Source organism: Alligator mississippiensis, chromosome 1, assembly GCF_030867095.1.
Source record: "Alligator mississippiensis isolate rAllMis1 chromosome 1, rAllMis1, whole genome shotgun sequence".
NCBI lineage: Eukaryota > Metazoa > Chordata > Crocodylia > Alligatoridae > Alligator > Alligator mississippiensis.
The window spans coordinates 113,091,217-113,117,253 of NC_081824.1; the positions used below are offsets into that span (position 1 = coordinate 113,091,217).

Genomic DNA, 26,037 nt, shown 5'->3' on the forward strand with positions numbered 1-26,037 from the left:
AGTCCTATTTTTGTATCTAGCTCCCTTCCCTGCACCAATCTATGTGATTAATTGGACTGTGGTTCCCAAGTGAGATGCTCTACAATGGCTACAATTAGTACAGTAGAATCTCATACTGCCTATGCTTATTCATTATCAGGTTCCATCCACCTGTGGATATTTCTATGTTGATAACAAAAGGAAATATGCTTCCTGTAGTACATCTGAACAGTCCCCCTCCTCACCATACAAGTACATTAAAAAAAATCTTCCATTTCTTAGAGAGATGAGTCACTATCACTTCTCCAATCAAGGGGAAGAGCTAGACGGGGAATTCTTAAGTCAGCTCACGGAGGCAGCTAGTTCAAAGGACGTGGTTATCATGGGTGACCTGAACTTTCCAGACATGTGCTGGGAAGAGCAGTAAGCCAGGTCTGACCACTAACGTAGGTTCCTAGTCAAGATATAGGACCTCCATCTAACCCAGGAGGTGCGCAGCCCCACCAGGGGAGATGCCTTGTTGGATCTGGTCCTGGCCATGGGCGACAACCTGGTAAGGAGTCTGCGAGTACTTGACCACCTGGGCAACAGCGATCATCACCTGCTGGAATTCACCATCCAGCGCAACATGGCGAAGGCCTGCTGCAAGGCAGCAGCCCTGGATTTCAGGAGGGCAGATTTCAATGAGGTGAGGAGAATAGTCAGGGAGGCACTGAGGTCCCGGAGAGGAGGGGAGTTGAGTGTCCAGTAAGAGTGGTCGTTCCTTAAGGAGACAATCCTCCAAGCCCAAAGGGAGGTAATCCCAACACGGATCAAAGGGGGCAAGAGGGCACAAGAGCCCCCATGGCTCACCAAAAGCACCCAAGAACATCTCCTAGCTAAAAAGGAGGTGTACACCCAATGGAAGTGAGGGGCTATCACCAGGGAGGACTATACCTCTGTTGCTTGGGGCTGGGGGGGGGAGTCAGGAAGGCCAAAGTGGAGATGGAACTGGGACTAGCTACCCGGATCAAGGACAACAAGAAGTCCTTTTTTAAATACATAGGGGGTAAAAAGAAAGTACCAGGTAACAAGGGGCCTCTGCAGGACATGCTAGGAAATCTGGTCATCGCACCAGACAGCAAAGCTAACCTATTTAACAATTTCTTTGCCTCCATTTTTCTGAGCAGGGACTGGGTCACCCCTTCTCTCCCCCCCCCTCCCCCAGGGACCCTTGTAGATCCCAGAGGAGGCACACCCAGGCCTAGGGTCAGTGAGAACCTAGTCAGGGAACTTCTGGAGGGACTGGACGTATTTAAATCAGCAGGTCCTGACCATCTCCACTCCAGAGCACTGAGGGAATTAGCAGAGGTCATTGCAGGACCCCTGACACGGCTTTACGAACACTCATGGTGCTCTGGCATGGTGCCAGAGAACTGGAAAAGGGCCAATGTGGTTCCCATTTTCAAAAAAGGGAGGAAGGAGGACCTAGGAAACTATAGGCCAGTCAGTTTTACCTCGGTCCTGGGTAAGCTTGAGAGAGTTATCCTGGCGCATGTCCGCGAGGGGCCAGCAGGGGAGATTATGCTTAGGGGCAACCAACATGGGTTCATTAGAGGCAGGTCCTGTCAGACCAACCTGATGGCTTTCTAAGACCAGGCCACAAAATCCTTAGACTTAGGTGTCGCAGTGGACGTAGTCTTTCTGGACTTTAGGAAGGCCTTCGACACTGTCTCTCAACCCATTCGCATTAAAAAACTAGGAGACTGTGGTGTCGATACCTACACAGTCAAATGGGTCACTAGTTAGTTGGAGGGTCATACCCAGAGAGTGGTGGTGGATGGGTCTTATTCGACCTGGAGGAATGTGGGCAGTGGGGTTCCCCAGGGCTCGGTCCTGGGGCCTGTAATGTTCAACATCTTCATCAGCGACTTGGACAGGGGGTAAAAAGCATCCTGTTCAAATTGGCAGATGACACTAAGATGTGGGGAGAAGTGGGCATGCTAGAAGGGAGGAATAGGCTGCAATCGGACCTGGACAGGTTACAGGGGTGGGCGGATGAGAACAGGATGGGTTTCAACACTGACACATGCAAGGTATTGCACCTGGGGTGGGGGAAGAACCAGCAGCATACCTACAAGCTGGGGAACTCCCTTCTCATCATTGCAGAGGCAGAAAATGATCTTGGAGTCATTATTGATGCCAAAATGAACATGAGCCGACAGTGTGGGGACGTGGTCAAGAAGGCCAACTGTACCTTGTCATGCATCCACACATGCATCTCAAGCAGGTCCAAGGAAGTGATCCCCCCGTCTATGCAATACTGGTCAGGCCGCAGTTGGAGTACTGCATCCAGTTCTGGGCGCCGCACTTCAGGAGGGATATGGACAGCATGGAGAGGGTCCAGAGGAGGGCCACTCGCATGATCTGGGGGCAGCAGGGCAGGCCCTATGAGGAGAGGCTAAGGGACCTGAACCTGTTCAGCCTCCACAAGAGAAGGCTGAGGAGGGATCTAGTGACCTGTTACAAACTAGTCAGGGGGGACCGGCAGGCATTGGAGAGTCCCTGTTCCCCTGAGCACTACCAGGAGTGATAAGAAATAACAGTCACAAGCTGGCAGAGGGTAGATTCAGGCTAGATATCAGGAGGCGCTACTTCACAGTCAGGGCGGCTAGGATCTGGAACCAACTTCCAAGAGAAGTGGTGCAGGCTCCTACCCTGGGGGTCTTTAAGAGGAGGCTAGATGAACACCTTGCCAGCGTTGTTTGACCCCAGTACTCTTTCCTGCCATGGCAGGGGGTCGGACTTGATGATCTGCTCAGGTCCCTTCTGACCCTACCAACTATGAAACTATTGCCAACTTCCATGAACCTGGACATTGGAGTGGAAGCCACAGCCCTAAGTTGGGTCCCTAAGTTCTCCATAGAACTCATAGGGAATAGGGTCCATGACAAACAGCACATTGAGCAGAGAGCTGCCTACAACAGCAAATTAGAAATCCTGGCATGGGACTGTCATGTGTTGTATATCCCACCTGAGTCAGAGGTGTGGGCACCTAACTTTAGTGCTTAAGAGACACATACCCCAGAACAGGATTCACGATTTCTCATTTAAGGCAGGGCTGTCCAACTTCTAAGTGGCTGGAGGCCGCATGCCCTGCAAACCACACCAGGAGGAGCTGCAGACCTTTGGGCTGTACCTGTGGTATATGGAATGTACTTTTAAGGGGCCAGCAGTGGGATTGACCCAGTCTCTCCCCACCCCCACCATACCCTGTGGGTGTGGCTTATGGTGGTGGGTAGTTGTAGTTCTTCCTGAAAGCTGTTAGCATTTGAATTGCTGAATCCTGTTCCTAAAAAAGATAAGGCTTTTACCACCCCACTGGTCTCTGCTGAATGGTGACTTGAGGACAGAACTCCAAAGGCATGGAGGTCTGAGTGAGTACCCCATCCCTGGACTCCAATGGCATAGAGTAAACACTATATGGTGTCGTCTCTCGGTGGAGTCACCAGCATCCTGATTAAGGGGGTTACAGCTTTCATTCAAAGAAAAAAAAATGGAGCATTTCAAACTTCCACCAGCATTATGCTTTACTGGAAATCTTAGAGAGAATTGGAGGAGATGGGGACAGAAGCTTTGATTATACCTTGCAGTCACGGAGTTTGAGGAAGAGGCAAAGAATTATAAAATCGCAGTCATGCTTCACTGCATTGAGGATAAAGCCTTAGAAATTTACAACAACATGCAAGGGGTGTTTGCAGACCCTAATAACAAAAACCTTATAGGAGGTGCTTGCAGCATTCAAGAACTACTGAGAACCCAGAAAAAAAACCCTGTCTTTGGAAGGTATCCGTTCCGGCAACTTAGATTCAATGAGGCTGCAGGCATAGATGATTTTCCTACAGAGCTCTGAAGCAGATCACAGCATTGTGAATTTGGATTTGGTGAGGTTGTTTATGTTGAGGGACAAAATTTTCTTCAGTATAACTGACTGCAAGCTCAAAGAAAGGCTTCTGGAAAATCCCTCCCTCACCCTAGCACAGGCTGTGGCTATCTGCAGAGCAAAGGCTCTCACAAGTGCTCAGGCCTGAGTTATATCTGCAGAAGTAAGCTTGCATACAGTGAGCAAAAACAAAGTAAGCCATCAGTGAATTTTGCTGCACAGGTGGGCAATCAACTAACAAAGGCAGAGCTTGCAGAAGGTGTGGAAGCACACACAAGTCTGGGTCCTGCCCAGCTTTTGGAGAAACTTGTTACAAATGCTTGGGAGTGAATCACTTTGAGAAAATGTGCATATCAAAGGGAGAGGCACACTATATGTCAGCACAATGTCTGCAAGGCAGCATTCACAGACCTTTGATACCCAAAATGCCTGGTATAGCACAGTCATGATTTCTGACTTGCCAATTGCTTTTAAGTTAGATACTGGAGCAGAAGCAAACACTACCCCAGCAGATGTAGCAAAGGCTTTGCAAGGCTTTGAAAGACTCCAGATCATGTTACATTGGTTGCATTTGACAGTGTACGCATCAAACCACAAGGTGCAATCATTGCACGCTGCAAATCTGGTGCTAATGAACCTTATTTAACTTTTTATATAACAGACAATAGTGACTCACCAATACTTGGTAGGGTGGTATGCACCACCTTAGACTTTATCAGGCGAGTCCATGGAATGGGTCTGACAGCACCTGCAACCCAGGTGGACCCTCTCAAACTATATGCAGATGTTTTTGAAGGTTTGGGCTAATTTCCTGGTACCCACCACATCTATGTCGACCCAGAGGACCACCAATTGTGCATGGGTGTAGAAAAATTCCCTATGCAACCCTAGGCAAGTTGAAGCTTGCCCTCGAAATGCTGGAAGCTATGGGAGTCGTTACAAAGGTGACTAAGCCCACACCCTAGCTCAATAGCCTCGTGATCACACAAAAGAAGGAAGGTTCACTGCAACTTTGTCTAGACCCACAAGACCTCAGCAAGGCAGTGCTGAGGTAGCACTTTTTGATTCCCAGTGTAGAGGATGTGCAGAAGAGCTTGTCAGGTAAGAAGCTGTTCGCAATTCTTGATGAAAAGGACAGCTGCTGGCAAGTCAAATTGGACAAGGAATTGGCAGTGCTGTGTACCTTTAACACCCCATAGTGGTGAGGGGTGGTACCACTTCAATCACTTGCCCTTTGGTATTAAGTTGGGTAGTGAAATATTCCAACAGAAGAATCATGAGTGCTTTGGTGACTTCCAGGAATCCACATAATCGTGGATGATATGCTCATTGCAGTGGCTACCAAAGAGGAGCATGACACGATCCTGAAACAAGTCCTGGAGAGAGCACGTCTGAAAGGAGCGAAGTTTAATAAGGACAAAATATAGTTTTTAGTCAGCAGCGTTGGGTATATGGGCCATATCTTCTCACAAGATGGTGTTAAACCAGACAATGACAAAGTGGAAACCATCAACAGGATGCCCAGACAAAAAGGCCTTCAGAGACTCCTTAAAGCCATTCAGTGCTCAGCACAACACATTCCATGAGTCCAGCCTGATGGCCCTGCTGAGAGCACTTCTCAGGAACAATGTTATCTGGAAAAGGGGACCTGAGCATCAGGAAGCCCTGGAGAAGCTCAAGCAAACCATCACAGTGGCACCTGTGCTCAGATACTTCAACTCAGCACAGCAGTTGCAAATCCAAGCTGACATGTCCAAAGATGGCTTAGGAGCATGTCTGTTTCAGCAGAAGCAGCCAATTGCATATGCTTTGAGGGCTCTAACATGATCCAAGAGAAATTATGTGCAGATTGAAAAAGAAATTCTGGCAACTGTTTTTGCCATTGCAAAGTTCCACCAATATGTGTATGGTGCCCAGGTATGGCTCCAGTCGGAGCATAAACCCCTGGAAGCAATTTTTGTGAAGCCCATAGGAAAGGCTCCAGCACGGCTACAGAGGATGCTGTTGCAGCTCCAAAAATATGACATCCAGATTCACTATACCCAAGTCAAAGACATGTTAGTGGCTGTCACGCTGTCTAGAGCCACAATGCTCACTCCTCCTCCTGAACCTGATGTTTTCCACTCAGAAAAGGTGATTTATGTTCGGATGGAAACAGAGCCACCCGGTGACCAGTTACTCCAGTGGTTACAGGAGAACATGAAGTCTGACAAGGAACTACAAGCTCTTAGAGTGCAGCATCTTAAAGGGTGGCCAAGCAGGCAAAAACAAGTCAAACCTGAACTAGAGCCCTACTGGCCTCTTAGAGACCAGATCCGGATTCAGGATGATTTGCTTATGATTGGGCTGAAAATAATCATTCCAAGTGGTGTGAGGACCAACATGTTGACATTGCTTCACTCACCCTATCAAGGCATACAAAGGTCGAAAGCGTGAGCTCAACAAATCATGTATTGGCCTAAACTGAATGCCCACATCAAGCAATGGATTGTGAATTGTGCATTTGTCAAGAGCTCCAACCCAGTAATCAGAAAGAGCCCATGATCTCACATGAGATCCCAGACCTGACCTGGCTAAAACTGGCAGCAGACATTTTTGACCTACGGGGACAGTTATATTTGATCATAGTCAACTATTACTCCCAGTACCCTGACGTTTTGCACCTTCCAAACAAAACAGCTGGCATGGTAGTTGCCAAAACGAAGTCTGTGTTTGCTTGTCATGGCATACCTAAAGAAATTGTCTGTGATCATGTGCCATTTGCAAGTCACACGATGAAACAATTTGCAACTGACTGGAGCACAACCATGTCCCATTCTAGCCCAAGTTACCCACAATCCAATGGTCAGGCTGAACGCAGAGTTCAAACCATCAAATCCATGTTTAAGAAGACTTTGCAGGATGGCTCTGATCTATATTTGGCTTTCCTCAATCTGATGAACACGTCCATTACCGGTCTTGAGTATGCTCCAGCGCAGCTTCTGATACAGAGACTTCTACGCAATACTGTCCCTGCTACAACAGCAGTGCTGACTCCCAGACTACCATCAATTGCCTCCCACAAGTTGTGGAACCTTCAAAGGTGCCAAAAGGAGCACTATGACTGCACAGCTGCATTCTTGCCACCTCTACGAGAGGGGAAGAAAGTAAGGATGCAGACAAGTACAGGTTGGACACCAGTGTCTGTTACAGCAAAAAGGGATAAACCGTGCACCTACGTAGTAAAACCCCCCAGCGGTATTGTCTGCAGGAGGAACAGAAGACACTTAAGAAAGGATTACTCATCAGTACTAGCAGAATATGTTGATGTACCTCAGGAGACAGCAGCAGAACAAACTTCAGAGGAACCAGACCACCATGAGCAAGAGGTTCATCACATTCCAGAGAATCCACCAGCACCCACAGAGGAACCTGATGACACCACACAAACTAAGAGTGGACATGTGGTGAGAATGCCTGTGAAGCACAAGGACTATGTAATGGGATAGCGGTAAAGGCCAGACCCCACCGGGGAGCCATGTGCTAGCAACCTCTGGCTCCACGATCCTGAACATTCCATGTTAAAGTAGCACCTGATGAACATCCAACTATTTAAGACGGAGCTTCCAGAGTAAAGAAGGGGGATGTTGTATATGGAATGTACCTTTAAGGGGCCAGCAGTGGGATGACCCAGTCTCTCCCCCGATGCCCCGTGGGTGTGGTTTGTGGTGGTGGGTAGTTGTAGTTCTCCCTGCAAGCTGTGGGCATGTGAGTTGCTGAATCCTGTTCCTAATAAAGCTGTTTACCACCCCACCAGTCTCTGCTGAATGCTGACTCGAGGACAGAACCCCAAAAGTATGGAGGTCTGAGTGAGTACCCCATCCCCAGACCCCAATGGCTTAGAGTAAACACTAGACACCAAGCTGCGCCACAAGCCTCCTGGGCTCCACATAGACGCCCCCACACTGCATTGCATAAGAGATCCCCCACCAATGCATCACATGTTAACATTGTCCCACAGCCATTGCACCACTGGTCCACAAGGCCTCAGGCTCACCCTCAGCTCCCTGTGCTATGCCACACCACTCCACCCCTAGGGATAGGGGCTCAGAGAACACCTATTGTGTAGGGTCCTTTGAGAGACTTAGACAAGAAAATGCCTCATCTGAATCCTAGCTGGGCCTAGGTGCCAAACAATCAAGACTTGCAAGGATGGCAGCAGTTCTGAACCTGCACAAAAACAAAACTTTAGGTACTTACAGAATTTTACTGACAAAAGTTTGAGCGCTTGCTCTCAGTGAGGCACCTACAGGATTGGGAGGATCATATACTCGGATTTTAGAACTTTCATTCCACCAAGTACCACTTTAGGCACCAAAGTCTTATTACAAAGCCTTAATTGCTTTGGGTCCTTGATGAAGTGTTACACTTTATACTTGGAGATGAGAACTTTGCATTCTCCCCTAAATGACATTTACTTCTCTCAACATTTTGGCTTTATTAGGAAATTACCAGTTTCAAGCCAATTTTCTCAGTAAGACACCAAAGAACAGTATTCACAGCAAAACTTTCAAGGAGCAGCTTTATTCTAGCTGGGCTGACTTCCCATCCCCATCCTGATCACAGTGCTTGGGAGGGGAACTGAGTCCAGGCTCAGTTCCCTTCCCCTGCACTGTGATCAGCTTCCTGCAGCACGGTGGTGGGAGACAAAGAGAGCCAGGGCTGCACTCCTGGCTGCTACTGGGAGCGCAGCCCTGGGTCCCCCTTGTCTCCCACCACCTCGCTGCTGGCTGCTTTGAAACTCGAAACATTTCAAAAGTTTTGAAATGTTTCGACTAGCCTCGTTTTGTTTCAAGGCTGTTTCGAAGCCCTTTGTTTCGATTCGATTTCACTGTTTCGAGCTCAAAATGATTCAAAACAGTGTTGAATTGAAACAGCTGGTGAAATTTTGCATAGTCTTAGTATTTGGTTCATGAGAGATCCTATCAAAGAGCTGCATGGTCTTCCCCAAGCATTTCTGGCACGCAAAGCCAAGCTAAGTAAACTGGGCATCTGAAACATCTGACTACTTAAGATGCAATTCTTTGACTTACAGGTGCAACATTGCATGTCAACACTTCACACTGGGCCCAAAAACTGCCAAGAAAAGTGAACTACAAACTACAAGTGATCACTCAAATTTCCTCCCAAAATACAAGGCGATGACCTCCTGCTAATTTTCTACCACTTCATGAATTTAAGATCCCATCCTAATTATTTTAACAAGTCTGCTGGGATACAGTTACTGCATTTTTGTTTCTCAGTAATACTGTACTCCTGATTCTGTAAAAGGGAGCAGCTGTGATTACAACCACGTAAAAAAGACACACTATATAGCACTAGGAAAGTTTATCAGTGAAGACAGGGAAATACCTATGTTTTCCTCTTGCTTTCTCCCAGCACTTTGAGCTGCTTCTAAATACTATCTCCAAAAGCCCTATATCCGCCTTATCTGCTGGACACAATATGGAAGGAGTTCTTAGAAGATCAGGTCTTGTACAAAGTTACCACTAAACTATTCCTGTCCCCTTGATTCGGAAGCCCACCTGTTAGGCCATTCCCCAGGTTGAGAGAGACCCTTTCTAAAAGGATTTGAACCCACCTCTCTCACCCCTTAGGAAAAGTGTCCCAAATCACAAGGCTACAGGCTATTCTGGAGTAGACTTTCATTATCTTCTGCATGAAGCTATTTCACTTTGTGTCACAAAGGTGGGGGGGGGATACCCCAGGATGCCTGTTTGATCTTGCTCCCCAGACTTCTCTGGTAGACAAAATCGCAGTTTAAACCAGCACTCAGTCTGGATCTTACAGCTTAGTTGGAGGACCACAGTGCCAGCAATTTCATCTCCATGGAAATGAACTCCCCTAGTTTTCAAGTGTTCTGGAAACACTCTTTCCCAGAAACAATCAATAAGATATATAAAACTGAACAACTTATTTGATAGTCTCTGCATCCAGCAGTTACCAGCTCCCTCAACTGGTTCTTCCACACTGTTACCATCTATTGCAGCTGGGGGTCAGGAATTTGCCCTAAGGCACAGGGTTAACTAAAAAACTTTCTCCTCAGAAGGCATCTCAAATACTTTAATATCTCCCCATCTTTATTTCTTTATTCAGTTCTCAGGGAGAATGTGTATTATGCAGATGATTTCCTTCCCCCAGACAGGAATCTACTGAACAAGTTAGGTGCTTTCCATAATCTTTATTATACAGGTTTCCCTCACTTTATGTTGGTTCTGTATGTGCAAATTTGCTCTTATGTGATGACCCTTTTTATATGAAAAATTCATTATATGGGAAGTAAATTCACTCTTACGTGATTGGTGTGGTGGAAGCCCACAATCAGCTGCTTTGTGTGGTGCTTTGTGGGAGTGATGTGCACCAAAATATAGTCTCCCGTATGGATCTGTGCTCCTCTCTCGTTGTCTACAACACGTGTTTCTACGATTTCTATCCCCATTATGATAGTGCCCTGTGCTTGTGTGTACTGTCTGCTGTTGGTGAGTATAAAAATTGTCTCGTGAAACTGATAGAAATGAGTCTGGTGGTCAGTGCAGTCGAGGTCTTGGAATGAATCCCTATTTATTACATTGTAAAGTGGGTTCTCTTTATGCAAATTCAAGTTATGCACCATTTTCCAGGAATGCATGTACAGCATAAAGCAAGGGAAACCTGTATTCAGGAAGAGAGCAAATATTATAACTCCAAATCAGATTTCCCTCAGTTAATATTATATTCAAGTGGAAGTGAAATACCTTCTAAGCAACATATATGCCATCACCTGCTTACAGTGCCCCTCTGCTGGGGCATAACATTGGACAGGTAGAGTGATCTTTAAGAATGTAAGAATGAAGAAACACTGATCTGACAATCCCAAAAATACACACAAGCCTATGGCAGAACAGTTTAATCTCCCTGGACAGTCCATCTCTGACTTCAGAGTGGCTGTGCTTAGATGACAAAACTTTAAGAAACAACTTGAACAGGATGTTGCAGGACAAGACACCACCCACAAACTAGATTATGTTGAATATGATCTAAACTGAGACTATATATTCTTATCCCATTACTATAGCTTTTAAAAGTCCTATGTCCCTCAATGGGTTATTTGCTTTGCTTTTCTCTCTCTTACCCACCTTGCCTGTCTTAGCAGTGCCCCTTCTTTTTCCTAAACCTCTTCCTTACCCTTTGTATTCTAATTACTGCTTTCTATTTATCACCTCTGCTTCCTGCAGTCCCTTCACAGCATCTGATGACATAAATTCTCTGCTTACAAAATGCTCATGCTATACATCTCTGCTTTAGTTAGTCTATAAACATGTAAATGTACCCTGTCTTCTGCCTGACTTCAGACTAATAAACCTAACTACCTCCAAATGCACTTTAGTTGTTGTCTGGGTAAACTGAGGCATCTCCCTTTGAAATTTATTTCAGTACTGTTTGTGTGCACATTACAGATATTGGCTTGCTCCCTGTAAACTAGTGTCTTTCTGAGGTGTGAACAAAGACCCTTGTCTACCTATAGTCTATTGAAGGCAAGGTTCTTTGAGTAGATATGATATCTTTTATTAAACCAAATGAGTAGTTGGAAAAAAGTTCTTGGCAAGCTTTCAGACACAGTCACCCTTCTTCAGGCATAGGGAGTCTGCTGTTCTGAGACTCCAAGGAATGAGAGAAACTAAGAGTGTGGCAGGATGTCAGTGAGAATGTAAATAGGTAGAAATTAAAAAGGTAGAAATTAAAAAGACAAAAGGTAAAGCAGAGAGGGGAGGGGAAAGAAAGCGGGGGGAAAACGCTAAAAGGAGACGTTACAGTGATAGAATACAAGGTAGAAAAGAGGCTGTCGGTGAAAAAGGAAATAGTTGGAGATCAGGAAAACAGGAATGAGAGAAGCTCAAAGTGTGAAAGGATGTAGTGAAAATATAAATAGGTAAATAAGGAAAAACAAAAGGTAAAGCAGGTAAGGGAAGGGGAAGAAAGTACAGGAAAAATGGCCAAAGTGAAACACTACAGTGGTACTAATACAAGGTAAGAAAGAGGCTCTCAGTGAAGAAGGAAATAGTAGGAAATCAGGGAGACAAATGACAGAAAAGTAGGGGAGGGGAGTGGAGAAAAGATGGGGGAAAAGAAAAATGTAAGAGGTCAGGTCGGGTAGTACCTGATGAATCAGATATCAGGCAGGTTGTAATGTGTTATAAAAACAATGTCTATATTGAGTGCACGATTTTTTCTATCCAGTAAATTTATGAAGTGAAGTTCGTAAGCTTGTCTATTAAAGGTGTTTTGTAAGTTCCCTTTGAGGATTAGAAGTGAGAGATTGGAGAGGGAGTGGTTGTCTTGTGAGAAGTGGGCACCCACAGGTAATTGGGTATTCTTGTCTTTGATAGATTTTCAGTGTGTGTTCATTCTGGTGTGCAGTTGTTGGTTGGTTTCTCTTACATATTTTCCATCAGAGCATTTGGTGTACTGGGGGAGATATACAGTAGACCCCCGTTTTACGTGTATTTGACTTACCCAAGTCTCGCGTTTATGCAAATTAATATTAACGCCCAAGCAGAAAAATACACCCCAAGACACGCCTTGAGAGATGAGCAGGCTGAGTCAGAGTTATGTGCAGCTTAGGTTCCCAAGTAGGATTGTGGAGGCTCGCTCAGTCTCCATGTCACCATTGTGGCAGCAGCATCTCCTCTTAACGCTCTCAGTTAAGAGCTCTCTTAACCCCTTACACTTCATTCAGTAGCTGATGTGTTCAAACTTTTGGATGGTTACCTAGCCTTCTTTGACGAAAATGACCCCAATCGTGAAAGAAGTGCTAAGGTTGCCAGGCTGATGAAGGAAGCCAATGCCTGCTACATGGAGCTTTACAGGAAGAAGCGGCACTATCTTGACTCAATCAATTGACTTTCAGCCCTCTACTTCTGAGGGAGAACCCAAAAAATAATTTTTTGTAACATAATAAATAAAATATTGTTTGAAAAAGGTTTTATTTTGGTACCTTTTGTGTCATAAATGATAGGTCTAAGGAACGGAACCCCTCACTTTTCTATTATTTTCTATAGGAAAATTCACCTCAAGTCACGTGAATTCGACACATGCAATGTTTTTCAGGAATGCAATATACACGTAAGTCGGGGTTCTACTGTACAACATTTCTGGAGATGCAGGTATGATGATTGTTGATTTTTTAGTGGAAATAAATCAAAGACTGCTGGGTTTCGGTCTAAATGATTAAGATGTCATGTATGTATTTCAGGTATAGTAAGGGTTTGATGGTGCAGTTCTTGAGGAAGTCTTCTTCTAGGTGGGCCATAAAAAGGTTGGAAGATTGTGGGGCCATTTTGGTGCCCATAGCTGTGCTCATAGTCTGGAGGGAGTGTTGGTCGTTGAAGCTGAAGTTGTTGTGTGTGAGGATGAAATTCAGTGATGTCCTGGGGTGTGTACACTGAGTTGTAATCTTGTTCCTGTAGATATCTGAGGCAGGCTTGGATGCCATCCTTGTGTGGGATGTTGGTGTATAGGCTAGTGACAACCATGATGGTTAGCAGGGCATTGCTGGGAAGGTGTTCTATGTTTTTGAGTTTTCGCGGGAAGTCAGTTGTGTCTTGGATGAAAATCAGTCTTTGGGTGACAAGCAGTTTTAAGATGGATTTGATGAAACCTTATATTTCTTCTGTTAGGGTTCCATGGTTTGAAATGATAGATTTGCCAGGGTTTCCTTCTTCGTGGATAGCCTGTTGAAAACATTCCTGGCCCTTGGTTTAGCAATCAACTGACTGCCCATTTTAAGTAAGGTTTTAAAAAATACATTCATACTAAACACCATGCTTCCCACAAACTTAAAAATTATAAAACTGAATATAGCTTACCACTACCTGTAAACAGAGACCAGACACAACAGTAGTAACTTGAAGTTGGAAATATATTTGTGTATGGTAAGTAAGATCCCTCCAGAATTAAGCACTGAAAATATGTTCATCTGTGACACTTTGATACTGATTTTTTCAATTAAAATAAGATGTATAGGTAACCCTTGACATTTGCAGGGAATATGTTCTTGTATCCCCCACGAATGGCAAAATCTGCAAATAAGGTGTTGAATTCATGAACGCAGACTGTGTTCATGAATTCATATGCCCCCGGTGGCTGGGGGGAAGAGGCCCAGTTCCGGCAGCAATGGTGGGAGCCTGGTGGCGGTGGCAGGAGCCCGGCAGTGGTGGCGGGAGCCCGGTGGAAGCAAGCGCAGAGCTCCCAAGGAGCTCCGGTAAATGTATAAAGCATACTTATAATGTTGGTTTGGCATTCGCGAATATTTGAAACTGCAAATGCTGAACCCACGAATAATGAGGGTTTCCTGTATATGAATATTCAAATGTTCTTGAAGTGAAACAGCTCCATCAGAAGAAACTGAGAGTGTGCGGCATGGTGACTGGGACACTCTCCTGTAAGAAAGGAGTAGGTTCAATTCCCCTTAGGCAGACAGTAGGTCTAAACCCTAGCTTCACACATCATAGGTAGATGGACCACCAGTGTGTCCTCCTGCTGCATATTAAGAGAAAGGATTAGCTTAGACACCTAAGTCCAGGAAAATGTCAGCGGCTGTGAACCCAAGTGGATGGAACACCTCCTACAGCCCAATGGTAATAAGAAGACTCTTTTAGGAGAATAGCTTGGGTCATCCCCTCTACTTGGCATTTCCTTTTAGCTAGTTAAGGCAGTTCACTTTTCAACATTAGTCCCATTCTTAGCCATTCAGTATGCCTTATATAAAAAGGTTCTAAGCTACGAATTTGGGGATGCAGATTATATTAGACAGGTAAGTAACGAAAAATAGACATTGCACTGATACACTCTGCAAACCCAAATCTTTTTGCAAATCTGGCTTTCACTCAGATTTAAACACAAGAACTACTGTTGAATCACTGCCCGATCTGAACCTCAGGGTTAACAGTAAAGCCCTTCTGTTCATTCAGTTTTCTGCCAAAAGCATATCTGTATCTAAATACTTACACGTCTGTTTGAGGGTTGTTAGATTAAAAGAAAAATACACCACAAAAAGAAACTATGAGACACCTTAAGATATAGATAAACATCTACTGAGTTTTTCAAAAGCTTGGAGGCGGGTGCCTAACTTCCATTACTACAATAAGAATAAGGTGCTTATACACTTTTGAAAATCCTACTGGAAGCCTACTGGCATTGTTAGATGTCTAAACCTGGATCCAAGCATTTGTATTTGGTTGCAAAGAGCCAAACAACTTGTATATGTGTGCCTGAGAAAATACAAAGTAAAAACATGAAATAAGAATTCTTAGGTTAGTATTTAAAACTTCTTTAGTTTCTGAAATGTTTGGTAGATATTAAATATTTGGGAGAATATGATATATCCCAAAGATATATTTAAAAACCTATAAAAGTTGAGTATTTTAAAATATTATTTTAATTTGGCTTTGTGTAGGTTTCTCCTTTGGAAAGCTCCACTTGCTTGCTTTGGAGATGTGCTAGTTCATTTTTCTAACAAAAAGACAGACAGAAACCTATGTGGACCTTTAAATCTCTCCTGAAGTTCAAAATACTTCCCTATTTCATCCTCCTCTTTTTATGTAAATTAAAGGTTAAGCTGAATCTATTTCTGCAACAGGATTATCTTAACCTCTACCACAAGTTAAGATAACGCAAATGTGCATATTGCTTCCCACAATATAAACTCTTTTTTTAATGAGTAAGCAGTTAGCTACATAGCTGTTTTGCTTTGTTTTGTTTTAACTAGCACCATAAAATCAGGAAGGCTTACAGTGTTCATGAGCAGAGAACAAGGATTACTCTGTGTGTATCTGACAGAGGAAGAAAAGGATTATAGGCAGATTAAATGTAGTAATTTACTAGAGAATAATCATGTTGTATGCAACAGTTATATAATAAAAATATCAACAAAGAGATTCAGGATTTCACTGCATTAGTACTGCAGAAGAATGCTGAATTTGGAAGCATGGGTTGTTATATAGGAGGTCGGATTTATCAGTTCCCTCCATTTTACCCCTCCCTCCTCCAAATTACATTTGATAAAATTTACTTTTTGAAGCTTGATATGTTTCCCTAGATGCTGGCTAAAATAAATTGAAATGAGGTTACTGACTGCCCACATCCAGATCTGTCTAGTATTTAGTCCTGAAAGAAAGGGTACCACAAATAAAACAGTACTTTACAAGCAAAATCCCTTTTTCTCTCTCTCTCTCGCACACACACGTGCACACGCACACGCACACAGAAGGACCAAGACACCACCTCTGAATAACCAAGAGCATGATCTGATCATGACTCATGAGCCATATACATGGATGACTAGCAGAACAGGGACTTAAACACCGCTATGCCACAGCCCAGGTGATGGCCCTAACCACTGTCTTCTAGAGTCAGTCTCGTCAGTGAGAGCTTAATTAATTATACAGAATGGTTCAACCCAGCAGGGAGACTGAGAGATATCCATCCCATAATAGCCTATCGCGTATGCAGTACCAAATCAAAATGAAGGCATTATCATAGGCTTTTATTCAACCCACACTCTGACCTTAGCTTTGAATCTACATGTTTTTAAGAAGTCTTTTGGTACAGGAATTAAATATATATTTAGCTTCTATATTGCAATCAATTCGGTGTAAAAATTTAATTCAAGATCCACTCCCACATTTTAAAGCAATTTACTATTCAAATTCTACCTCTGTAACGTGTGTATGTGCGCACACATAGACGCGCATGTATTTTACAACAAGAAAGCAAGTGACACAAACTGAGTAGTGACTGTTTAACAGGGACAGAGGAAGATAAAAAACACAGGTTAAAACAGAGCCTGTAATTAATTCTTTTTGGAACGGGAGGGAAAAAGAGTGCTGCCAACAGTTCTGCCTCCTCCAAATTTAAGCCCTTTTTTAAAAAACAAAACAGTATGTGAATATATAGATAAAGGGCCAAGTTCTGCCACTTGATCCTATAAAAGTGACTGCAATAGTTGTGTGCATGTATCAGAGCTGCATTTGGCCTCCCATGTTGCAACAGAAATCATGGGAGTCTCAACTGTAATACCTATACTGTCCCAATAAGGTGCCAGGTTGCATTTCCTGAATATGTTGGGTCCACTACCCTGCAAGCCAGAAGCAGTATAGCTGCATTGGCATACACATCTCAACAGCTCTGCCTCTCAGCAGACATAACTGGTGTCCACACAGCATTGCTCCAAGGTGGCTTCACTGTTTCCAATTGAGAGGCAGCACATGCCTAGTCAAAGAGCGTTCCAACCAGATTGTTAAAAAAAACTGGGTATAACTGGGCTAAAGTACTGTCTTTCTGAGGTAAACAGTTTTAACCTGGACAAAAATCAAGATATTTTAAATTTCTTCTGGAGGTTGGAACAGTTTTTTTCCCCCCCAAGACAGGACTGTCCTGGCCAAACCAGTTCATATGCCATATACAAACAAACCTCACAAGAAACCATCTCTGAGCATACAGTAGCATCAGAACAGATGTGAACTGAAATACCCAATTTACTCCATTAGTATTTGATTGAAAGCCCTGTTACATTTATTTAAAACATCAACAGAACTGAATGCAGGCCTCATCTATACTGGTTTGAACCCTGGTTAGTAGTTAAAGACTATCTGTCACATTGTATGCTGGCCACAGGTAGGGCAATGACACTTAGGCTGCTTACAGATGTGGAAAAAATGGTGCTTTACTCTCAGTTTGGAGTGCCTTTACAGCAAGTGCAGTGCATGCCCAGAAAAGGCATTGCATTAGTTTGACCCAGCTCACTCAATGTCTGTATAGATTGGGTGCTTCAGTGGGGCTTTCTGGCAATTTTATCTAATAGCTGATTGAATCAGCTATTAGATAAAAGTGTCAGAAAGCCCCACTGACGTGCCCGATCTATACAGATGCTGGGGAGCTGGGTCAAACTACCACACTTCTTCCAGTAAAGCGCTGTTTTCTTTTTTCATTTCTGTCAGCATCCTCAAAGTTTCATTCATTCAAAGAGGCATAAGTTTCCTCAGGCATCAGTGTAACAGGACCCAGGGGATCCCCTTACTTTAAGGGAGAAGCAGCCACAGGGAAGTCCCCAAGGGGGGGAAGGTTGTTCATTATGGGCTGCAGAGGAGAACCCAGCACAGACCCACAGGTTATGAGGATCTATTGCAGGGCTAGTGGCTCAACAATAGGGCTAGGCACAGAAGTTACACATAAACTGGTTTAAGTCATCAGCAACTAGTTTAAACCTGTAACAGAACAGAAGCTCAGTGCACACAAACCAGTTTCAAAATGGCTGAAACTGGTTTAGATGAACATGGTTGAATGTAGTATTAGACTCAACTGATTTAGGTCAAACTGGTCTGTGGGACTACTGTCGCAGACCACTTCCAGGTTTAAGTTAAATCACAGTCCTTCAGCATCCCAGCATGCTTTCTAGCCCTGGGCTGGGCTGTGCTGTCTGCTCAACCACAGAAGGTTTGTGGGTGGTGGGGGAGGCAGGAACTGCCCCGCCTCCTGGCAAACCCCAGCTTGGGTCTGGGGCCAGGGAAGGGGCTTAAACTTCCTTTCCTCTGAGTACAGAGCTGCCTTGCTCAGCTAAAAACTTACTGCTGGCTGCGACTGTGGACTACAAGTCCCAGAGGCACCTGGAAGCAGGAAGCGGAAGTGATGAGCAACCCTGTAGAGTCCTGCTGTTGTAATTCTGGACTGCAAATCCCAGACCTTGGGGGCAGCGGGAAAAAAAAAGCGAACACACAGCCTATGTGTGTGGCTATGTGCCAGAGAGCCGTGTCCTAGTGCCCCCAGGCTTTTGGCCTGAGCCACTGCAGGTATGTAGCTGCATTTTCTGAATCAAAAGTGAATGTGTATCCAGTTGTTTCTCAGTTTAATATCTGCAGCTTAGACTAAACTGCAAAGACTGAATCAAATTAGCCTTGTGGCTTTTGACTGTCTGTACTTAGCCTAGGATGGTAGGGCAGAGCCCTGCTTGGGCAGCAAGGGCACTGCTAGAGAGTAGCAGCACTACGCTGCCCTGGAGACTGTCAGGCCTAAGTGGAAACCCCTGACTGGAAGGGGTGGAGCTTGTAAAGCCTCATAAATCCAGTCCCTGAGACCAGGCAGGCAGTTTGGCTCTGCAGGTGGCCAGGAGGTAACATTTAGGCTATTTCAAATCAATGTGAACCAAAGGAAAGCAACCCTCAAAGTGCCCTGACAGTATTTTTTCTTTATACCAAGGGAAATCCAGTCCCAAAGATCCGACTGATCTCAACTGTGGTCAATATGGCAGGCTTAAAACTGTATTATAATGTGGGGTTCACCACTTCCAGATTCAAACCAAAACAACACTTATATTTTAATAAAAATAAAAATGATATACCTAGTATAAACAGGACTGAAAACTGCTAACACAACAACACACCCTACAGAGTTAGATTAATATGAACTAAATAAAAAAGTCATTACAACAAGACTTTGAAGTTGGTTTACAATTTGTTTCATCTGATCCAGTTTTAAAAAGGCCAGGTCAATGATCAAATGAACAAGATAAACCTCTAAACCAACTCACCTTGTGCCTCTGGCCAAATCCAGACCATGAGTTTCCAGGTGGGCTAGACCTGGCCCAGACCAGAGAGCAATGGTGGCAGTAGCCACCATGGCAGCAGTGGGGCAAGCAGCTACAGGCCAGGCAGCTAGACTTGTGCTGTGGCACAAGTGGTAGCGAGTAAAGGGGTGGTGGGGCAAGTGAGACAGACCTCACTCTTCCTCCTAACATTGATGGCCACATCAACCAGAGGCCCAGACCCTGGGATTCAGCATTAAGCCATGCCCACTGCTGGCCATACGCTCAAGTTCCCTGGCTCTCTAGTAGCTCTGCAGCCTGGATGGATGAGCTCCGCAGGGTGGATGCTAGATACCCCTGCTCAAAGCCATCCTCAAAACAGAAACTCCGAGCAAAGATCCAAATTCACTTGTATCCCTTGCAAGGGTTTCACTCTATTGCATGATTGAAAACACAGCCCTAAGCTTCCCTGCTTAATTTGGCTGATCTATGGCTTCCCCAAAGAACATCTTCCACTGAACTCAATACTTCCCCTATGTATTCACTTTCATCTTACATGAAGCTAAACAGGCTAACATGCCAAGGTATTCAAGTAGAAATTACCATGAATTGAACCCAAGTTTTAGGTCCTAAGCCAGAGGTAGCTCAAGAGAAAACCCTAAACACACTAGTGCTGCACTTCAAGTATTTGTGAACAAAAGAAAAGGGTTAGGGAAGCAGAGAGAAATTCCATTTGAAGGCCAACTATTCCAAATTTTGGAGAATACTTTAGGTAGTCTTTACAGCTAACTGCTTTTTTGACAGAAAAGTCTGTTAATACTTTCCTGATTACTGAAAGGTGAATGCATTTTTGAAGGAAAGGATTTTGCCCACTCTGAGTGTTACTAACAGATTTTAAGTCAATTTCTGTCAAGGCACCTCTTAAAATTGACTTAAATTGGCGGAGAATAAGTTTTGTAGCTTATATAATGTTATATGTGAAGTTTCCTCCCCTAATTTGACATTTCCAAAAATAAATACAGGCAGCCAGCATTAAAAATTGGTATCATAACTGCAGAATTATTTGGTTGTTCAGTATCTTTAAATTCTGCTGCTGGTTTTGAATCAGAGATATCTAAACTTCACTTTATGGTTACTTTTAATCAAAAGTCTTATTGAGCTCTTTATATAGGGGATTGCCACTTTCATTCACTTCTTGTTCACTATGCCTAACTTGCATTTTTCCCCTTGCTAAATATAAAACTTGCATACACAATGACTTTCAGGGTTCTCTGCTATTCAGAAAACCAAAGATAATGTTTGACTCATCCAGCATTAGTTTTCTATTATCTAAGTGCCCATTAAGGCCTTTGAACCATTTTTGGTATAACCATTTTTAAATACCATATAGACCAGAACAGCCTATACCATCTAAGAAAGATTATTTTTCTCTCTTCCCCAGTTTTGATACATACTATATAGAAGTGAAAAATCCCCCTTGAAAAAAAAATCCTTAAATAAAGTTAAAGCATTGGGTTTCTCTCCCAGATCCCATTATGGAGGAGATGGGGGTGGAGTTTATGTTCCCATATGTGTTCCCAGTCTTCACTTTGGTGATACCTAGGAGTGCTCAAAATGTTTTCTATGAAAATATCTTCCTGTCAGTAATATGTGCTTCAGTGTTACAGGGCTTTTTAGAATTGCTCTCCAAATGCTTTTTCCCTCCTCATCTTTCTTTGCCAAAAATCTAAATTATTGGAATTGAATGTTTTGACTTTCCATTCCAATTCAAAATGAAACCTAATTTTGAAACAAGTTTTTTGTTGGCTCAGTTCTATTCCTCCAGCGCAAACGTACAGCTTCTCATAGCTAAATTGCCACAGCCCTGCCCTTGCACAAAACTACATTCATGAATAGGAGGTGCAATGCCCTTTCAGTTCCCCACAGAGTACTTACTCCACCAACGAAGCTTGCATCTCCTTGGGTGGCAAGTTGCTCCAAATGGAAGATGTGGAAGTAACATAGCCTGAGATGTATGAAGCACACCCTCTTCAAGGTATTGGGTTAAGCTCTCAGCAGTCTCAGACAAGTGGGCACCTATACATGTGATGGACCTCTGCTCCGATATGTGATAATTAGCACATCAGAGCAGACTCGATTAATCAAGTCTGTTGCAAGTCTGCTGGAGCATGCTAATTCGAGTGCTTCAGCAGCCTCTGTGTCATGTGTATTCAGTGTCCCCACATTTGAAAATGTTCAAAACATTTGTGAAGAAAACAAAAGGGATAGGGCACAGGGAGAAATTCCATTTTAAGGCCAACTATTCCAAATTTTGGAGGATGCTTTACATTGTCTTTACAGCAAACTGCTTTTTTGACAGAAAAATCTGTTAACACTTTCCTGATTACTGAAAAACAGGATGCTGAATACATATGACACTGCAGACAGTTTAATTAGTGCCCGTCCTCCCCTTCCATACATGCATGTATAGATACCCAAAGTTACTGTTTCATTTACAGTTGGATTGTGTTTTTGTGCCTTTGCCAACTCCACCTTTATCTATCCCCATACAGCCTGACAAACTGTCTAACCAAACTTGGCTCTATACTTTTCAGCAGCCCATGTTCTATTTTCTTAATCTGTAATTTAGTTAGGGCATGCAATTTTGTAACCTTTTTTTTTTTTTTTACATTTACTTTTTTGAGGGCACAGTCCTCCAGGAATGAAATTCCTGTTTCACCTCTGAGTTGCTTTTCCTGTAATATTTAGGAAAGACTCTGGGTATGGACAAATGTATGTTTGTAACAGCTTCTAAAATGGGGAAGGAGATGTTGCTCAGGAATATGCAGCAGCTACTATAGCTGCATGGGAATATAGTAATACATATTAGATAAATCACCCTAGCTTTGACTCTGGATAACTAGCCTAACTCTGACTGTATCTTCTTTTGACTTGTACAGGAAACCAGCTTTTGGCATCCAGGGTAAAATCTCCCTCCCCACTTGAAACTGTTCCAGTTGTATTTTTGTCTATACCCTTTCTCTGTGCCTCCTCAGAGGCTGGAGGTAATTACTAATTGTCTCAAACATCAGGAATCTGGAACACAAACATGTTCTCCAAATCCAAGACTTGTGGATGAACAAGTGTTTCTGATTTGACAATCGAATTATCTGAATAGGGTTATTTGGGGGGGGTGGTGTTAAACATATCTGAATGTTTAACATATCCGACAAGATGCTTGAATCAGTGTTAGCATAAGCAGCAACAATAAGCAAAAAGAATTATCGACTTTTGCACACCCAGGACATTTTTAGAAGTGACAGTAGAAGCATCCTCTTCCTGGCCTGTTGAGCTCATTCAATAGGGGATTAAAATATTCCTTTATTTTCAGGATTTATAAATCCAGTCTTGCCAGTTCTCAAGATTTTCTTGTAAATCTTAAGAAAACACCTTTTAATCTTAAAGCCTCAGCTGCTGAAAGACGTATTTCAGTTAAAAAAACCCAAAACAACACATCTATCCTTTTGGTTGGGAGGAAAAGCAAGCATGTGTGATATTTGCATTTACAACTATCACATGGCAAAAAAGTGATGTGAAGTCAAAAGATGAACATTAGCCTTTGAGACTCTCTCTCATACATATTTCTAGACCATAGGAATAAAAATATTAGCCTAAAACTAAGACTGTTTTCTCCTCCTACTCTGCTTCCTGATGAAGCCATAGACAGAACCACAATGGTGCTATGCAGAGCTATGCTTTTAATTTGTCCAAGTATATCTATTCCTGCCACATTTAAAGACAGCAGCAGCTACTATGACTACTGATTTAGATAAAGAATGGCAGCACACAAGGTATCATAATATATTTCAAGAGCAGGAGTAAAAACAAAAGACTCATTCAATAATGGCTGTGTATTTTCATTCCGACACAATTTTCTACTGGCCTTATTAAGTAGTATCACCACCAGTATTTTTTTTTTTAAATCAATGCACTTTAATACTTATCTAATTGAGGCAGGCCCTCAGGAGAAAAAGCAAATTACAGTGGAAGTAAAATCCCTCCCAAGCAACAAGTACGTAATTTTTCAGTAGTATTATGTGGATGCCTGTATGATCTGACAGTGACCTGATAAGCAGCCTGTAATTTGATTAATCCTATGCAACTGCTGGTGTTTAAATTAAACATGATTTGGCATACATCTCTAAGAGCAGCAGCTTCCATTTTATGCAAAAAGAAAGAAAGAAACAAAAACACCTGGTGTGCTTCCCTTGAACTAAATCAACTCCTCCTGAACATTTTGATAAAAAAATGTTTTCTAGTATGAGTGTTCTTAAGACAACAACCTGAAAACTGTACTATTTGCAATACTTACAAAACCATTCCCATCCTCATCAAGAAATGGATATGCCTGTAGCAGTGCATTGACAACAACGTTATACTGCTGACTGTTTGGATATCTGTTTGAACAAAATGAAGAGCATATATGAATTGTTTGCATTTTTGGCACTTTGTCTTCAATCTGAAATGCATAATTTAGATATGGTCAACTGATGCAGTATTTCTGACATATTTTATATTAAATTGCATTAAAGGAAAGGTTATCCTAAAAGTATTGCATGGGGAGAACCTTTATAATTTAAGCCAAAGTCCACTAAAGCCAAGAGTCTTTTCATTCACTTCAAAAAGCTTGGAATCAACACTTTTTATCATTTAAATCTCACATAGCAAATGGCTTAGAATCGTCTGAAAAAGTTCATTTCACAGTCTGTTGACAACTCCAAAAAGAGTAAATCCAAAACAGCTGTACTTACAGTGATCCTTCCAGGTATTTTGTCATGTCTGCCTGTAAAAATTCAATAATCCTTATTCGCATGCTGTGGTCAGGGCACTTTCTTTCTGCTAATATACATTTGACATCATAAGGGAACTCAGGCAAAATGTATGAATTTGTCCACTGCAGTGTCTTATATCTTGCAAAAACAGGCTTCATATTTTTTCTAGAGAAAGAAAGAGAGAGAGAGAGATGAAATTAGCCAAAGTTTATCAGATTCTAAAATAGTTACATTTTCCCATGCTGGAAATAGTGGGGGGAAGAGAAGGGAGGAAGCACACCACAAACCACATACTTTTATACAAAATAAATCTATGACCGTATTGGTTAGAAGTCATTAGTCTTTTGGACTTAATCAGGTGACTTATTTTTCCTGTCTCAGTCTCTATAGTAGAAAAATAAAGCTGCATTTACAGCATGCAATAAAATCTTTGAAGATGTTAGAACACTTGCATGTTAAATCAAGTGCTAGGAAAAGACTGCCATACATGTGATCAGTAACCAAATGTGCACAGAGTATGTGCACATTTTATGCCAGAACCTATGTGGAGACTTGTTTTTAACAATCAATGTTTCACTACAATCAGGAAGTGTGAATAATACTATGTTTATGAAAAATATCAAGATGCAAAAACAAACATATGTCTCAGAACTGCAAGAGGCAGTCTTAGTTTTAAAGAAGCTAGGAGCCCTGCAAGTTCAATGGCTCTCATGAATCACTGAATGAATTTCAACTGGCATCTTGTGAGAGTGTATTGGGAGTTATGGAAATTTCCTTTTAAAATAAGATTAGCACAAGCCGTGACTGAAATTTCCTTTTAAAATAAGATTAGCACAAACTGTGACTGAATTAACAATGACAATTATTAGGCAATTACTAAAGGAAGGTGAGAGAGAGAGAGACTAAACCAGTGGTTCTCAACCTTCTTAGACTCAAGATGCCCCTCAGAAGATGTCAGCTCTTAGTTTGCACTCCATTTTTGACTACAGAAAAATAATAGAGGAATTCTTCTGTTGCAAAGAAAGATTACAGGTCAAAATGTTGTGACACTAAGGATTCCTATTTGAAATTTCTGGGTTTATCTTGTGAATCATGTTTACACACCTAACAGTATTAACATTGTGTAGCACCACGTAGCACCCTTGGAAGAATCACTGGACTAGACTGAGGTCTAACACAAAATATACATCTTTTCATGTCTCAAGTTCTCTCCACAAGAGCCACTAAGCCACGGGTCTACTGGCATTTCTATATCAACTAGAAGCATTGAAGAACCAACCAAACAAAAAAGAGTCACACCTAACCAATGTAGCTATGCTAATAAAACCCCCACTGTAGAAGCTAACAGCTTTTGCTAGCTAAGCATTCATGCAGAGGGATGGTGAAGTGGTGAAGCTATTATGGCAGGAAAAAACTCCTTTCTACGTACTTCTCTAGGTTACAAAGCTCTGCAGGGCCTGCTGACTGGCTACTGAGGATAGCAAGCTTCCTATTTAAGTCCACCTTTGGCATCAGACTGTAAACCAGCCAACAATTCTGCCTGAAAGTCTGTTGTGGTGAGCCTCCCTGGACGTTGGGGTTTTCTGAATTCCAGTTTGCTCAGCTCTGCTAATACGCTCGGGCTTTGTGAACTCTGTTCAGCTTTGGCAACCTGTGACATAGACTATGCCTCTGTAATTCCCCTGCCTGTAGCCTTCTCCTGTGTCCTAGCCACTAGTTCAAACTTTCTA

The 26,037-nt window shown here is 42.9% G+C and overlaps 1 protein-coding gene across 1 annotated transcript in view; it reads right to left on the minus strand.

Moving 5' to 3' along the window:
- The window catches only part of SAMD3 (sterile alpha motif domain containing 3), a 67,207-nt gene that overhangs the window by 26,039 nt on the left and 15,131 nt on the right, over positions 1-26,037 (minus strand). The window contains exons 4-5 of the mRNA XM_059712949.1: positions 24,287-24,472; positions 23,848-23,932 (exon numbers count right to left, since the gene is read on the minus strand). Coding sequence (XP_059568932.1) covers positions 23,848-23,932; positions 24,287-24,472 — 271 coding nt within the window. The remainder of the gene's footprint in view (positions 1-23,847; positions 23,933-24,286; positions 24,473-26,037) is intronic.